Below are 17,644 nucleotides of genomic sequence, written 5' to 3'. Positions count from 1 at the left end.
TTCATTCATTTTGAAAGACTTGTAAATAACATTAAGAGTAGAATCGCTTCTACTATTAAAAAAATGACCATAAAAACTCTACTTCTATTAACATATTTATAAAAGAAAATAGAAAACATACACTACCAAATGTCATGAATAATGCAATAGTTCAATAGAAGAATTTAAATGTTTGATTATCATAATAATTTTAACAAAGTTTAACGATAAAAAATAGTAGTTATTAAAGTAGTATACCTATAGCCATTAAACCTTACATAAATACAAAAACTAAAAGAATTCAATCCAAATAATAATAATAAAAAACCTACACATTAATAAAAAAGATGATGAAACAAAAGTGCTCTCATATGCAAGAGATGTATCAAGTTCATCACGAACAACTTCACTTATAATAATAGGACTTTCAACGGATCAACCAACATCAGCTTAAAAAAATTATTAGTACAGTGAAATTAAATAATATATAATTCAAGAATTGCTTCTATTAAAAATTTAGGAAAACCTAAATATTCTTATTAAGTTTTAAAATTTAATATGATAATTCAATTAAAGCATAATAGAATTATAAAGATATACTTCCAAAAAAATGGTACAAAAATAATTTACCATCATCGACCCGTGCATAGCACGAGGGCCAAATAATTTTCAAATAAAGAAGATATATTTACAACTAATTAAATCAAAATAAAGAATTTATATAAAATATTAAATAAACCAAATTCAAAATAAATAATAAAAATAAATATCATAATGAATATAAAAATTAAATACAATCATATAAGAATAGTAGAATGTAAAAAACATTATATAATGGCCCAATAAACATTAACATTACACAATAGCCCAAACCAATTTTATGTAAATAGGCCTATAATGCTAAAAATAAACGGAGAGGATCACCTCCCCCATCTTATACACCATTTGATACCCCACCAATACAATAATGACATGTGTCTATGCTTTAAAATGAAAAATCTCATATATTATTTGCTACCCACCAATATAATAGTGCCATGTGTATATTCTTTAAAATATAATTTGAGTAATGAAGATAATACCAATCACTTGGCTTCGTAGGAGAAACTTAAAACAGATATGAGACCGATTCTTGGCTTCGTAGAACAGTACCATACAGTTGTTTGTTACGCGATTAATTCAAACAGCTTGCGCATATATTGGAGGCCATTATGATCCTAAACTCTAATCCAATTCTTTTGAAGCTGTGATTCTGGCACAGAACAAAACGCAATCAAACAAACATTCCACTGCATTCAGATAATTCAACCAAAGACCATAATTACTAAACTAGGTTGGGTAAAAATAGCAAATCAACCACTAATCAAATGGTCAAAATTTACGACTATGCATAAGTAAAAGGCTCAGCACATGAGCAATCTCAGTGCACCTTTCCACATAATATTTGTGCAATTATATTTAAATATGCAAGCACAACTCAAATAACCTTATCCTCAAATAACCTTATATTTATGATAAGGAAAAATTAAATAAGTAGAAAAAAAGGGTTCTCATTACCTATTGAATAAACTAGTCAAAAATCAAGCAAAACTATATAGTAGCTAGCTTACACAAGCAAAGGTAATTGAGAAAAGAAAAGAAAAGAAAACAAAGGATAAAATTGTGATAAGTGGAGATGACTAGCTCTGGAGAACATGGTTCATGATGTACTTTGATTATCAAAAGCACTGTACGTCAAGTTCCAGTACTTATCATTAATGAGTGAAGTCCCTTCGGATTCCTGTGTAGAAGAAACATGTTTTAAACCACTCTTTGCTGCTTTTGGTTTCCGTTTTCTACTAATAGCCTGTTCCAAAGCGTTCTTGGGTCTCTTACTTGATTGGCATGTAACCCTTCTTTTGGGTTTCACGCCTTTAATTTGACTTTCATTGACATCACCATCAGTTGAAATGTCTCCAACCTTATTTGCCTCAACTGTCACATTATTTGCCTCAGCTGTCACATTATTCGCCTTCTCCGCCATTCCATCAATGTCATTTCCCATTTTCAAGAGATAATCTATGACATAAGTATAACTATCTTCACTCTCAGCTGCTTTTCCTGCTAATTGCATGAAAGAGTTACATAACTCTTTATATCGTCGTTTCTTTCTCAGTTTTTCATCAACAATGACAACCCCTTCATCGCAACTTCCTGCCATCTCATTCTTAGCATGCTTGGTCCACCGCTTCAAGATATATTCATCAGGTATTCGACTGATATTCATGCATGTTAAGATTTTTAAACTATGTGAGCATAAAATACCTGAATATTCAAACTTCCTACAACTGCAAGAAATAGAACCTTCAATAGAATCATATGAGACTGTATGTTCACTAGCTTGATGGCATGGTCTGACCTTATAAATTCTTGAACTTCCAAGTTGATTCTCACTCTTGATCTTGCTTTCAAATGCCTTCCTCAACTCCTCATTGAACAATGCAAACATCTTATGTGTATATACTGTAGCAGCATGCTTTAAAATTTCTAATCGAAGTGTCATAACAGGAAAACTTTGAGCAATTTTGAAATCTTCTATTGATTCCTTCTCTCGACGATCATCTATCAACCTTTGATAATGATGGAATACCTCAACAATGTTGTTTTTGTAATTTACATAATGCTTCACGACAACATTCATGCACTCACTTCGTTGAGTTGTTATGATGTCTGCACAAAATGTGCTTCTTCCATAGACCAATGCCCATTTTTCCTTTAGAGAAAACATTCTTCCCAACCACTGATTATCTTTCAAGTCGTATTTCTCTAACATTTCGTTCCATGCATCAAGAAATTCTTATTCTTCTTCAAAGTCATACACACAACGACTAAAATCAGTTGCAAATGTGTTCTTGAAGCTCGAAAAAACACTAGAAAGATGAATGGCTGCATTCTGAAAAATATGCCAAACACATAGGCGATGGTAAGTTGATGGCAACTTGGAAGCTAAAGCAGCACTCATTGCTTGGTCTTGGTCTGTTAAGATGGTTTTTGGTCTCTTTCCCATCATGGCATCTTCAAATGCACCAAACAACCAATCAAAGGTTTCAATGGTTTCATCGTACAATAAAGCTGCACCAAATACAGTTGTTTGTTTATGATGATTTACGCCGACAAACAAGGCAATTGGTCTACCATCTCGATGTTTTCTGTATATAGTAACGAAACAATGACATCACCAAAATGACCAAAATCTTGCATCATTCTACCATATGTCCAAAATATACTTGTAATCAGATCCTCCACGTCCAACTGTATTGCATAGTAAAAGTGTGGATCTTCACTTATCATCCTTTGTAAATATTGTAAAACACCCCCACTATCACCTTGTTTGATCTCTAAAGTCCTCTTTGTTCTCAAATAATTCTTCAAGTCAATATGAGTGAAACCAAGATGTTGAATTCCGCCAACTTCCTTTGCCATTACATCGATAATTTTCTTTGAAGGCCACCCACAACTTTGAGCCACATCAACTTGAGTTTGTTGAACATCTGACATTTGTCTAAAACATCTAAACATGTAAGATTTTTCAGGACCACACAATTCATGATTGTGCTCTTCAACAAACTTCACAATTCGAAACCTTCCCCCATATCTACCATTAATTTTCATCATAGCCTTACACCCGCACCTTATTTCAGGACGCGGATTATTTACTGTAACACCTCTGTTATTTGTTGCTCTAAAACCTTCTCTACAGCAATAAAAACTAACGTCAAGGATGTTACCTGTGATTGGATCTTTATGAGCAGTCTTTTTTTGTGTTCCAAAACCAGTTGCCTTAGCATATTTCATATAGGCATCATATGCTTCAACTTCAGTTTCGAACCCCATTCCTATCTTAGGAATAATGCCTTCTGATATAGTCTCATCCATACCTACAAATGACGTGAGCAAGAAAGATTCTTATTTTTTTAAATATAGATACCAAACTGCAACAATAAAAATATCTCTTTTGCCACTCATTTAATTTATTTTCAGTATATAATCTCCTTTCGTGCATATACTTTCAATATATATTCTTCTTTTGTGCTTTTAAATAAATATAAATATTATATGCATGGAACTAATCAAGATCATTTAATTAAAACGAATTCAAAAGCTTCATGTGTTCATAAAAAATTGAATGTAACAATAAAATATCATGTACATGAAACTAATAAAGATCATTTAATTAAAATAAATTCAAAACTTAATATTACAAATTAGATAATATAATGATTCATAATAACTTCAACTCAATTAACTTACCTGTGCTAACGTGATGTCCTTTGAAATCGTTTGAGTTAGAGAATCAAATTGGAGCAATTTTCATATTTAGCTACGCCGTAAAGTTAAAGGTTTTTGGTGTTGAGTTTTTAGGGCATCTCTAACACCACTGCAAAACGCAAGTCTGCAGTGAAAACAACCTCCAACCATACTAAAAAACGCATCAAAATCTGTCCTTTTTTTGCGTTTGTGAACAGTACTACTCCATCTTTGCAGTAGTACTGTAGCTCGACGCAAAACTTACCAGAAATTGCAATTGAGTCCTTTCTTTTTGATGATATTCGAAGAAGACCGAGAGATGAGAGATGCAGAAACGGAAAATTGGAGAAGAAGAATTAGATGAAGAAATTACTTACCTGATTATAGGGAGTTGTAGATGGTTGAAGAACTTGTGAAGAATTTGGAGATGAAATCGAAAATACAGAAAAGGGAGAAGGGGAAATCGAATATGTTATGCGCCGGCGACCTCCGGTTTTCGAAGGTAGTGTTTGAGATTCGATTTGGTAGTCGTTCAGCTCTAAAATCTTTGGAACGGCGTGGATAAGTTTTTGCTGGCTGAGTTTTGTGCCGGCGACGTCGGCGATTAGGTGGTTTGGCCCTGTGGTTTTTCGGAGAGGATCACCTCCCCCACCTTATACACCATTTGATACCCCACCAATACAATAATGCCATGTGTCTATGCTTTAAAATGAAAAATCTCATACATCATTTGCTACCCCACCAATATAATAATGCCATGTGTATATTCTTTAAAATATAAAATTAATGATTAAATTTTCCATTAAATATCTTCTACTATACTAATACAATAATTCCATGTAGAGAATATAAATAAAAAGATAATAAAAACAATACCTTAAATATTAAACCCTAAAGTCATTTATTTATCATCCACATCTAAGGGCATCCCCAACCATCCCAAAAACCTAAATTTGCAGTCGAAAACACCTCCAACCATGCTGCAAATCGCATCCCAAATCGTCTTTTTTTGCGTTTTTTGCGTTTTCACATTTTGAAGTTCCTGGAAATTGCACTTGGCTCCCTCATCCTTTGTATTTTCGAATGGAAGCAACGACTATGGAAATTTTGAGATGCAGAGACGAGAAAATGAAAAATCACGGAAGGCGAAGAAGACGATAGCGGCGCTGGGAGAGAGAGAGAAAGAATTAGGTTTAGAATATAATTAATGTTGAGAATAAATCGGTCCTGATGAAGGTTGAATCGAAAGAGACGGGCGTGCACATTCTTGAGCTGGATGAAAGATTTCAAGCTTCGAAACAGAGTCGCGTTGATCTCCATTGTCGTCATGAAAGACTCAAATTTTCAGAAACTCACTCACTGTTGAAGACGGAATGAGTAAAGAGAATATCCAACAATACTGCAATTCCTAATTTTGCTGCTAAAAAATCTCATTTTGTCCCTTTTTTTGCGTTTATGTACAACAATGACTCAAATATGGCGTTGCACTGTAGCAAATGCAAAATTGCTTTTATAGTTTCTTATATTGCAGTTATATCCCCATCTGTTAGTGTATTTTTAAATCGAGCAAAAGAAATGCATACCTGGTCCAATTTTGTGACGAGAATTGCTGAATATTTTGAGAAGAAGATACAAGTGAGATCGGCGGTTTTAAATTTACAAAAAGTAATTCCTTCCTTTTTTTTATCATGAAAACACTATGGTTTATTAAAGAAGCTGGACTCCATTGTCGCCATTGAAAGACTCAAATTTTTAGAAATTCATTCACGGTTAAAGACAGCATGAGTAATTGTGGTAAAGCAAACGATTTCCCACATCGGAGAATGAACAAGAGTTGCAAGCACATAAATGGCCTTTCCCAACTCCATTAGTATGAGGCCTTTTGGGGAGTAGGGCAAATCGTGTGTGTCGGGTCGTTATCGTGTCGACACGATAAGGACACACGATAATGACACGAACACGATAAGAACAAACACGAAAATGACCCGTTAAGAAAACACGAACACGAATACGACCCAATACCCTCAGACACGGACACGACACGAACACAACACGAACCCATTTACGACACGAACCACTTCGGGTCAACACGACACGATAACAACACGTATTGAAAATTGATTAAATATTCAAATGATTTAAATGAGCGAATGAGACTATGAGAGTCAATTTAATAAGTATTGAAAAATGAAAATGATAAGAATTAATAATATTAAAATATTATTTGTTAACTGATAACACGAACATGACACTAACACGTATTGTTAACGGAACACGAACCCGACACGAACACGGCACGAAATTTTCGTGTCCTTAACGGGTCGACCCGATAAGGATACGAACTCAATAAGCTTTGACCCAAACCCATTAATTTCGTGTCGGTTCGTGTCGTGTCAAAAATTGCTAGCCCTATTGGGGAGTACTCCAAGAGCAAAACCGTATCCGCGTTGCCCAAAGAGGACAATATCATACTAATGTGGAGTTCAGGTGTGCGCCACCGGCGGACAATATCATACTAATGTGGAGTTCGGGTGTGTGCCACCGATACCCAACAGTGGTATTAGAGCCCCTGTGGTTGCGCTTGCAAGTTCTCCAATGTCTCTGCGTGAGCTCGACCAAGACCTGTGGTGACCTGTAACATGGGGTAGGCATGTGGTCTGGTCTGGTGGTCTTGGTTTGAGGGGAGGATTGTGGTAAAGCAAACCATATCCCACATCGGAGAATGTATAAGAGTGTTGGGCCTGTGTGGCTCGGGGTTCGGTGGTTTAGCTTAGCAAGTTTTCCAATGTCTCTGCGTGAGCTCGACCAAGACACCGGGGTTGGCATGTGGTCTGCTCTAGTGGTCTTGGTTTGAGGGGAGGATTGTGGTAAAGCAAACCATATCCTTCATCGGAAAATAAACAAGAGTTGCAAGCGTATAAATGGGCTTTCCCAACTCCATTAGTATGAGGCCTTTTGGGGAGTACCAGGGCTTTGCCCAAAGTAGACAATATCATACTAATGTGGAGTTCGGGTGTGCGCCACTAGGTGTGGAAAATCGTGCGTGTTGTGTCGTTATCGTGTCGACACGATAACGACACGACACGATAACAACAAACACGAACACGACCCGTTAAGAAAACTCTAAACACGAACACGACCCGCTATCCTCAGATACGAACACGACACGAATTCATTAACGACACGAACCACTTCGGTTCAACACAACACGATAATAACACATATATGACACAACACAATAACAACACTATAATAATAATATTATAATATATTAATATTATTTTTAATATGAAATTTTAAATTTTAAATATTTTAAAATAAATAAAAATAAAAATAATATTATAATATACTTAACGTGTAACACAAACACGACACGAAATAATGTCATAATATTCTTAACGTGTAACACGAACACGACACGAACATGACACAAAATTTTCGTGTCGTTATCGTGTCGACACGATAAGGACACGAACCCAATAAGCTTTGACACATACCCATTAATTTCGTGCGAGTTCGTGTCGTGTTATCGTGTCGTGCCAAAAATTGCCAGCCCTATGCGCCACCGATACCCAATAGTAATAATGCAGTGGTGTGTGGCAGCACATTTTGGGCTGTGCTTAGATTACTCTTATTGGGAGTTCCCCTCCATACCAACCGGCCATACTCAGGGAGTTCCACTGATTCTGTAAAATTGAATTAGGTTGGAGAAAAAAAGACTTGGCTTATGTTTCGACTCCAAAACCCAGGGGCCTAAACCGGGAAAAGGGAAAAGCCGACAATGACATAGTGATCGGCCCCAAATTCTCTCTCCTTACCAAACACTTCCAAAACCTCCTTTGGAAAACCATAAAGGGTAAGTAACCCCACCATAGTGCCCAAATAACAACATCTCTCTCATGCATCCCCTCAAATATGGCACGCGCTTTCTCCATTTTTTCCACACTTGACAAACATATCCACTAACGCATTCACAAAACATTCAGCCCCCCCTCCCACTATCCACCACATATTTATGAATCCACTCTCCAACCACCCAAAACTCCTAGTTTTTTTTGGGAAGGGGTAATGCTCTAACAAGTGTATAGCTTCCGGCTTCAAACCCCCCCTCGGGGACTCCCTAAACAAATTAAAGCCTCCCCCTTTCCTCCCAGCCCCCCATACCCATTCCAAACCCCGGCCCACGAAACCACATTCTTCTGGGCATTTCACAAAACATTGCGCATCAACGAGGGTGTTCCAACTTTGAATTCAATCCAACCAACCCGGTACTCGCATGTGGATCATATTCACAACCTGTTTCACAAAACAAAGAAAGAACGTTCCTAACAAATTTTGTTCCTATTCTTTAAACAACATTTTAGAACAAAAGTGAAATGAAATTGTTGGCCCAATATCCTTCGCGGTACATCAAGGGGAAAGTATTTAATGGCGTCGTCAAAATGATATCTTGAAACAAGAAAAGAATCATGGTGGTAATAATGGAAATTGGGGCCCTCTCGGGAATAAACGTTCGGCGTGGGCGAAATAGGTTTGAAATGAAAACCTTTTTGGGGAAACTGTTGGGAAAAAATCGGTCCCGATCAAGGTTCAATCGAAAAGGCAGGCGTGCACATTCTTGAGATGGATGAAAGATTTCAAGCTTTGAAATAGAGCCCGGGTTTATCTCCGGTGTCACCATGAAAGACTCAAAATTTTTGGGAAAATTTCCCCCTTTTTGAAGGCCCGAGAGGGGAATATTGTGGTAAAGCAAACCATATCTCACATCGGAGAATGAACAAGAGTTGAACATGAGTTGCAAGCATATAAATGGACTTTCCCAACTCCATTAGTATGAGGCCTTTTGGGGAGTACCCGGGCTTTGCCCAAAGCGGACAATATCATACTAATGTGGAGGTCAGGTGTGCACCATCGGGTGTGAGCCACCGATACCCAACAGTGGTATCAGAGCCCTGGTTCAGGGGCTGGGCCTGTTTGGCTCGGGGTTCGGTGGTTGTGCTTGCAAGTTCTCCAATGTCTCTGTGTGAGCTCGACCAATACCTGTGGTGACCTGGTGACCTGTAACATGGGGTAGGCATGTGGTTTGGTGGCCTGTGTGGCTTGGGGTTCGGTGGTTGCGCTTGCAAATTCTCCAATGTCTTTGTCTGAGCTCGACAAAGACCTGTGGTGACCTGGTGACCTGTAACATGGGGTGGGCATGTGGTCTGGTCTGGTGTTCTTGGTTTGAGGGGAGGATTGTGGTAAAGCAAACCATATCCCACATCGGAGAATGTACAAGAGTGTTGGGCCTGTGTGGCTCGAGGTTCGGTGGTTTAGCTTGCAAGTTCTCCAATGTCTCTGCGTGAGCTCGACCAAGACCTGTGGTGACCTGGTGACCTGTAACATGGGGTAGGCATGTGGTCTGCTCCGGTGGTCTTGGTTTGAGGGGAGGATTGTGGTAAAGCAAACCATATCCCACATCGGAGAATGAACAAGAGTTGCAAGCATATAAATGGGTTTTCCCAACTCCATTAGTATGGGGCCTTTTGGGGAGTACCTGGGCTTTGCCAAAGCGGACAATATCATACTAATGTATACTAATGTGGAGTTCAGGTGTGCGCCACTAGGGGTGGCAAATCGTGTGTGTTGTGTCGTTATCGTGTCGACACGATAACGACACGACACGATAACAACAAAAACAAACACGACTCGTTAAGAAAACTCTAAACACGAACACGAACACGACCCGCTACCCTCAGACACGAACACGACACGAACACATTAATGAAATGAACCACTTCGGGTCAACACGACACGATAATAACACATATATGACACAACACAATAACGACACTATAACAATAATAATAATATAATATATTAATATTATTTTCAATATGAAATTTTAAATTTTAAATATTTTAAAATAAATAAAAATAAAAATAATATTATAATATACTTAACATGTAACACGAACACGACACGAAATAATATTATAATATTCTTAACGTGTAACACGAACACGACACGAAATTTTCGTGTCGTTATCGTGTCGACACGATAAGGACACAAACCCAATAAGCTTTGACACATACCCATTAATTTCATGCGAGCTCGTGTCGTGTTATCATGTCGTGCCAAAAATTGTCAGCCTTATGCGCCACCGATACCCAACATTAGTAATAATGCAGATGGTGTGTTTTACATTTTGTGCTGTGCTTAGATTACTCTTATTGGGAGTTCCCCTCCACACCAACCGTCCATACTTAGGGAGTTCCACTGATTCTGTAAAATTGAATTAGGTTGGAGAAGAAAATACTTGGCTTATTAATTTTGGGCCATATATTTAATCGTTGGGCCGCTTTTACTTTCAAATTATAAAAAACTAATTATGCATTCTCTTTAGATAATTACCCCAAATTAGTTTTCACGCTTGCTAAGAATTTGATGGGTATAAAAATGTTTATAATTTATCAACTAAAATAATCTTATTTGAATCAATAGTGCAATACGTCTCATATTTTTTATAAATTTTTTGGCTCCAACACTTCTTAATTTAATTGGGAGTACTTGGTTTAGGACCACTTTTGTAAAACATTATTTGAATTTGCAATCGAAAACTATCGATTGATGAATGCCTTCCTACATTTACAGAACAAAATAATCCCAGGCCCAGCAGCAATAATAAAATGTAGTGACTATGATATCATCATTATGATTATATTAGTGGAATTAAAATTCCATATGGTGACATATAAGTGTCATTATTATCGTATTAGTGGAAATGAAATTGTACATAGGTGATAAAACTCTTGTCAGTAATTTGTTTATCAACAACGAAGTCACATAGTAACTTTATCTCTTAATAATCCATGATAACTTTGATTACCAACGGATTTTATTGGATTATTGGCAAAAACTTATGTAAGTAACCCTTTTAATTTTTAGAAAATATTGAAATTAAAATTAAATATTTCTCCTTATAAAATGGAGAAACGCCATTAAATTATGAAATCTGTGAAAAGTTCAGTGAGTAAACCTTTTTTTGAAAACATTGAAATTTAAATTAAATATTTATATTTATAAAACACCATTAAATTATGAATATTTTGATAGAAAATTAAATGGGATCGGATAAAATATGGAGTACACGTATGGAGCATTAAATATTAGTAGTAGTAATTACTGCAGCTCTTATTACTATTCCACTCACATTAATTCGCTCTCCATTTTATTTCTTCTACCGACACTTTCTACACGCACGAACAAAACACATTATTTTGATTTTAATTTCATTAATTAACAATATTTCCATGGTATATTCATTGACCAAATTAATGTGCACATTCTAATGTTGAATAATTGTCAAGCAATTTCGCACCATAAATGACCCAGAAAATATAAAACCGGAATAAGTCAAATGAAGGTTCCCTAAAAAGAATTGCAATGGTATTTGGAATTACTAAATCATGTGGGATATTTGAATCTCTTGTTTTCATTCATGGTCAATTCCATACTCCATATGTCTACTTGGTGGGATCAAAGATAAGTAAGTGATAGTAGTTTGATATTTAGAGAATAAAAGGGAAATACTATAGTATGTACACTAATAGTAGTAATTAACAAATCATCAATACATTCTTATAATGTGAGGCCTTCTGGGAACCTCAGGCTCAAACTCAACAGGGAGGCTGATAAGGGTTTAACCCCTTATCGAGTAGAAAGATAGGAGAAAGTCGCGAGGAAACCGAGCCTCGTCGATCAATCTTGAATGCAGAAAAATAAAGACGGTCAATTAAAAGATAAATACTTGTTCTTTCATTGATTGATTAAGGACTATTTATAATAGGGATACTAACTTAATGAGCAAGACAAAAGATATGAAAAAGATATGCAATCCCTAAATATCTAACTAAATAATGCAATTAAATAATAATGTGAGATATGAAAGAGATATTGAATAATAAACGTACGAGAGGCGAAGAAAGCCATTAAACCTATCAAATGTGGCATGAGCACTAACCAATCTCCATAATCCTGTCACAATTCTCACCACTGATGTTCTTACACCCCACCAAAGATTTCCTGAAACTAAACCCTATTGGCTAATAAATTGAGGTTGAGGGAGTAATGGAGCTTGAAGGGGAAGCCAAATGGGATGAGGATTGATGAAGTATATCCATCATTCATGGTAGTTGAGTGGGGTTGGATTGAAGCAAGAGTTTTATTGTTTTGGGTTCATTGCTTCTGATAATAGTAATAATGGTGATATTGATAACATTAATTCTTTTTAGATTATATCGCATCTTAAAAATCTTATTAATTTATAAAATATAGCAGGATTTTTATAATTTTATATTTTAATTATTATTTTTATTATATATGTGATATAATTTTATAAATTCATATACTCCGTATGATGTTCTATAAAGTATTATTTATGTATTGTGATATAACATTAGGGGCATGTTAGGGTGCCACCACCCCTTAAAATAACACCATACCACCCTTCCTAGTCAATCATTTGTACACGTGAACGAATAATAAGCTGCCACCTGGCAAAAAAAAAAGGTTGAAAAACTCGGCTAGTAATTTGTTGCTCTTTATACAACAATTTTTCTTGTCCAGCAATATCCAACACGCTATACAACAATCTATAGATTGTTGTGTAGTGTTTGTAATATTGTTGTATAAGTGGTGTCACGGTATCACTTTAAGAGGGGTTGTCATTTTAACACAAACCTATAACAATATATACTAGATTTATACTAATTAGTATAAATGTTGTATTATTATTTCATATTTTATGATGTTTGATACTATTATCGATTGATCTCTAATTCACTCGGAGGTTTTCAATTAATTGTATATTCGATACAATAATTAGATATTCAATAATTGTATATTTAACTGAATAGTTAGAGGTGAAATTAAGATGAATTTGGGATTTCAATTGAATTAATTATAAATAAAAATAAAAAAATGAAACAAAATTAATTAATCACGAGAGTGGAGTGCTAAAACTATTATTCATTCAAATTATTCCCATAGTGATTGACAATTGAATATAAACAAACATGATTAAGTGCGTGGAGTTATGCCAACAAAAGTGGCGCCCAAAACCCTTAGTGGCCAACATAATTACCCAATTTGAGAGCATGTGTCAAATTTAATTCAGTCCAACAATTTCTTACGAAAAATTGCAAGTTTAAATATCAATAACTTAATTTGTGCCACTGGTCTGACATTTTTTATGATAGAAAATGCTGTAACACATTCGTATAGACCTTTTGAAATTAAATTAATTCGAGATTCTGAACATTATTCAAAATTAATTTTATCATAGAGACAAGAGGTGAAGAGGAGAAGAGGACATCTCAGAACTTTTTTGGCAAAGTTTCATTGTCGAATATCAAATTTTCATAGTGCTATTGTGAATTTTTGGTTTTTTACCAACTCACTTATGATTGAAAAATACATGAGATTTTTCAATTTTTTGATTTTAGTATACGTTCAAATTTCATTGTCCAATATACTCGAATAGATTAATGAGAAGATTTCGATGATACCTTCTTAATTGTGCGTCATGTATAAATCCAACTCTCAATGAAAAGGCAAAATATAAGGGAAAAATTATTAAGCCACATTATGTACAACTAGGGATGTCAATTCAACTCTAAACTCATGGGTCGATCTGAATAATCCGGTAAAATGAGCAGGTTAGGGCTGTAATTTTATAACTCAAATACAAAACGGGCTAAACGGGTTGGCCCGAATGGGTTGCGGGTCAACCCGACGGGTTGCAGCTTTTAATTAAAAAATATTGAGGTTATATATTTTTGAATTTAATGTGGCATAATCATAAGTCTTCTTCGTCTACATTCTACTACACTGTTCCACTCAATCCCACACTATCAATTTTAAAGTTTCACCTCAACTCATTATTCCATTGCCACATCATCTGTCACTACTGTCTTACTACCAACAAAACAAATCAATACAAAATTAAGAATTAACCCATCAAAATCTCAATATAATTATCATTTTAATAATGATTCATGTAAGATATGATTTTTAATTTTCATAAAGAAATAATTATGAAACAATGCCAAAATAATAACACGAACACAAGCTCTAATTGAAATTAATTGATTTAATTTTTTCTTATCTTTGCTTAGATTGTAGTTGATCGAGATGAAAGACTTCTTTCCAACTATTATTGAGGAAAACTATGAAAAAGTTTGAAAATTTTATATGATTCTAACACTAAGAAGAATAAATATCTAAAAGTTAAAATTATTTTTTTGAGGAAAATTTGATTACAAAAGATTATTTTTGAAAGTTTTTAGGCCCAAATAGCCCGATGGGTTAGCCCGAAACCCGGCGGGCTAGGGTTATGGTCGAAAATTTATAACCCGAAAATTTTATAATCCGAATAGCCCGCACCCAAATAGCCCAACAACCTGAGTGGGTCGGCCCGAACCCGAACGGGTTAGCCCAATTGACATCCCTATGTACAACCATAAAATGATTATGTAGAAAAAAAAAACGGTTATTTTATAATACCTGGTTCATTTAGAACTAAATTTACTTATCCTTTAAATAAACTTGCCGCCTTTAATTTTCCTTCCCCACAAGTGGCGCCTTTTTTTTGTTTTTCCTTGATTATTCACGATAAAAAAATTAATTGCAACTTCCATATTTATTTCCTATATATTAGGATTCTGTTTATAAAAATTATTCTATTTGTATGTGAAAAGATAATTGTGTAAAATTCTATTCTAATTACTGAAATTCGGCCAATTTTTTCTCAACTGTTTTTATTCATTCTATTATTTATTTATTAAATTGCTTTTAACATATTTACAAATTCTAACATATAAATAGTTTCATGGAGTTTGACCGGCTTTTTCTCAATAGATTTTATCAATTTCATTATCAAAATAGTGAAGTTCATAATAAAGTGGAGTGTGGACATGGTATTCATATTATCAATTTAGATTGAATTATATAAATAGTTACTTTGTTTGATTTCATTCATTTCGTTTTAGTTTAGCTTTTTAGTTTTTAGTTTCTTTATGTTACAAGCAAAAAGAAAAATTATTTTCATCCATTAATTCAATGATTTTCCTTATTCCTTATATCAATGTTAATTTATTGTGATTCATTGTTACATGTTCAATAAATTGTGAATATACAACTAATCAAAGTTTTTAAAAATAATTGCAAAAGAAATTTGTAGCTATTTTTTTAGTTTTTGGCTTTCAATTTATTGGCTTCTAGTTGTTTGTCAAAATACATAAACGTAATTTTTTATCAACATTTAATTTGAGTCTGTGAAAGTGTAAAATTAAAATAAAAACAAATAATGTAAGTCTTATGTTGTACTCCATTCATTTTATACGAATTTATTTTAAATTTTTATATGCTTGAGATATAATATAAAAAAATAGATAAATTATTTAGAGAATTATTGATAGATCAAATAGATTTTTTAATTTAGTTGAGATCTAATATAAAAAAATTAAATAGATCAAGTAGTGAACTATTCTCATCATAACTATTGTGTTTGTATAAGAAATCTTATAATATTAGTGTTTGATTAAATAATTTTTTGTTGTACTTAAGATCTAATGTTGCATAGTGATTAAGATCAATTAGTGCAATATTCTTATCTAACTTTTTGGTTTGTAAGAGAAATACTAATGACATTAGTCTAGATTGAGATATAAACTTACTAAATAGATAGATCTATTAATGATTTGATTAAATAAATATTTTAATAAGCTTGAGATCTAATATTGTATAGATCTATTTTTTCTGTAAAAGAAATCCTATGATATTAGTGTTTGGTTACATAATTTTTTAATGTGGTTGAAACTTGAGATCTAATGCTGCAAAGTAAATAGATTAATTAGTTAATTATTATAATCCAACTATTTGGTTTGTAAGAGAAATATTTTGACATTAGTCTTGGTTGAGATGTAAAATTGTTAAATAGATAGATGTATTCGTGATTTGATTAAATAACATTTTAGTGCTTCAGATATAATATTGCATAACTCAACTAGTGATTTATTTTCATCCAACCTTTTGATTTATTAGAGAAATTCTAATGACATTATCATCTGGCTAAATAATATTTTAATTTACTTGAGCTCTAAAATCAAAAAAATAAATAGATCAAACGTTGAATTATTCTCATTGAACTATTTTGTCCATAAAATATATCCTATGATATTAGTATTTGATCGGATAATTTTTTAACGTGATTGAACCTTGAGATCTAATGTTGCAAAGTAAATAAAATTAGTGAATAATTATAATCCAACTATTTCGTTTGTAAGAGAAATACTATGACATTAGCCTTAATTGAAATTTAATATAGCAAATTAGATAAAACAATTAGTTAAATGATTTTTTAATGTACCTGAGATCAAAATATTGCATAATTCGACTGATGAATACAAATAATGAGTATCAGTAAGAATTACTAACTTATATTGTCACTTTGATTTAACAGATAAAGATTATTTAACAAAGAAATTGAAGATTGCATTCTACAATCTCATACTAACATTTTAATGAATATGCTATGGTGATAGGATGTCCAGATTGTCACGATTTAGGTTGCAAAAATATAAAATATTAATGTAGTAACATGATTATGAATACTCTACTTATTTTATTATTGCACAATATTATTAATTTTTATAATATTGATATTAATATTGTACCATACGCTTATGTATATTTCAAGTGATGCAATGTCAAGTGAATTAACGTTAGTTATGCTTCTATTTTATGGAGTGAAAGCAATTATAATAGTGTTTATAATAAGGACCTAGCATAAATACTTACTTTATTGAAACTACAAAAATGTAATCAATGCAGAATTTCAAATTCAAATTTGAAGAAAAGTAAAAAGAGAGGGATTCCTTAATCAAAATAAAAAATAGGACTGAAGGTTAATAAAGTCATTTTAATTTGTCCACTATCCATCATTAATATTTTAATATATAATTAATACTTTAATTTATTAATATATCCTGGTGACCATGATGTGTTTGTGTTTGTTTAGCATCGCTCAATATATAAACTACTTTCTTCACTCAAAACCAATAGAATGAGTATTATTAACAAACTTACCGTATAGAGCTTTATGATCATTTAATCGGATTTGTGAGAACCAAGTTATTGTCCAACAAAGTTGGACTACTCCAAAAAAAATTTTACTTAAATAAGAAAATAATTTATGTATATAAAAAAATCAACTTATTTTTATTAGTACTATAAGGGGTCGTTTGATAATAAGTATGAGATATAAAAAGATTTGCAAAGTAAGATAAGAAATGCGAGCTTCGTGTCAAGATAAGCTCAAATAAGGGTTTTTTCCTTG

At 33.5% G+C, this 17,644-nt stretch overlaps 2 protein-coding genes across 2 annotated transcripts; both read right to left on the bottom strand.

Annotated features, from left to right (window-relative positions):
- Window positions 1-1,678: 1,678 nt before the first annotated feature.
- Window positions 1,679-2,791, bottom strand: LOC125220594 (protein FAR-RED IMPAIRED RESPONSE 1-like). The gene has a single exon (XM_048122747.1). It carries the CDS (start codon window positions 2,789-2,791, stop codon window positions 1,679-1,681), a length of 1,113 nt encoding a protein of 370 aa, XP_047978704.1.
- A 24-nt stretch (window positions 2,792-2,815) lies between these two features.
- Window positions 2,816-3,894, bottom strand: LOC125220593 (protein FAR1-RELATED SEQUENCE 5-like). The gene is made up of 2 exons (XM_048122746.1): window positions 3,246-3,894; window positions 2,816-3,090 (listed from the first exon to the last, which is right to left on the bottom strand). The coding sequence occupies exons 1-2, from the start codon at window positions 3,892-3,894 to the stop codon at window positions 2,816-2,818; spliced, it is 924 nt and encodes a 307-aa protein (XP_047978703.1).
- Window positions 3,895-17,644: the final 13,750 nt, after the last annotated feature.

This window comes from Salvia hispanica, chromosome 4, assembly GCF_023119035.1.
Source record: "Salvia hispanica cultivar TCC Black 2014 chromosome 4, UniMelb_Shisp_WGS_1.0, whole genome shotgun sequence".
Classification (NCBI taxonomy): Eukaryota; Viridiplantae; Streptophyta; class Magnoliopsida; order Lamiales; family Lamiaceae; genus Salvia; species Salvia hispanica.
Note: the sequence above shows the minus strand (reverse complement) of the source record. Positions and strands in the feature narration are given on the sequence as shown.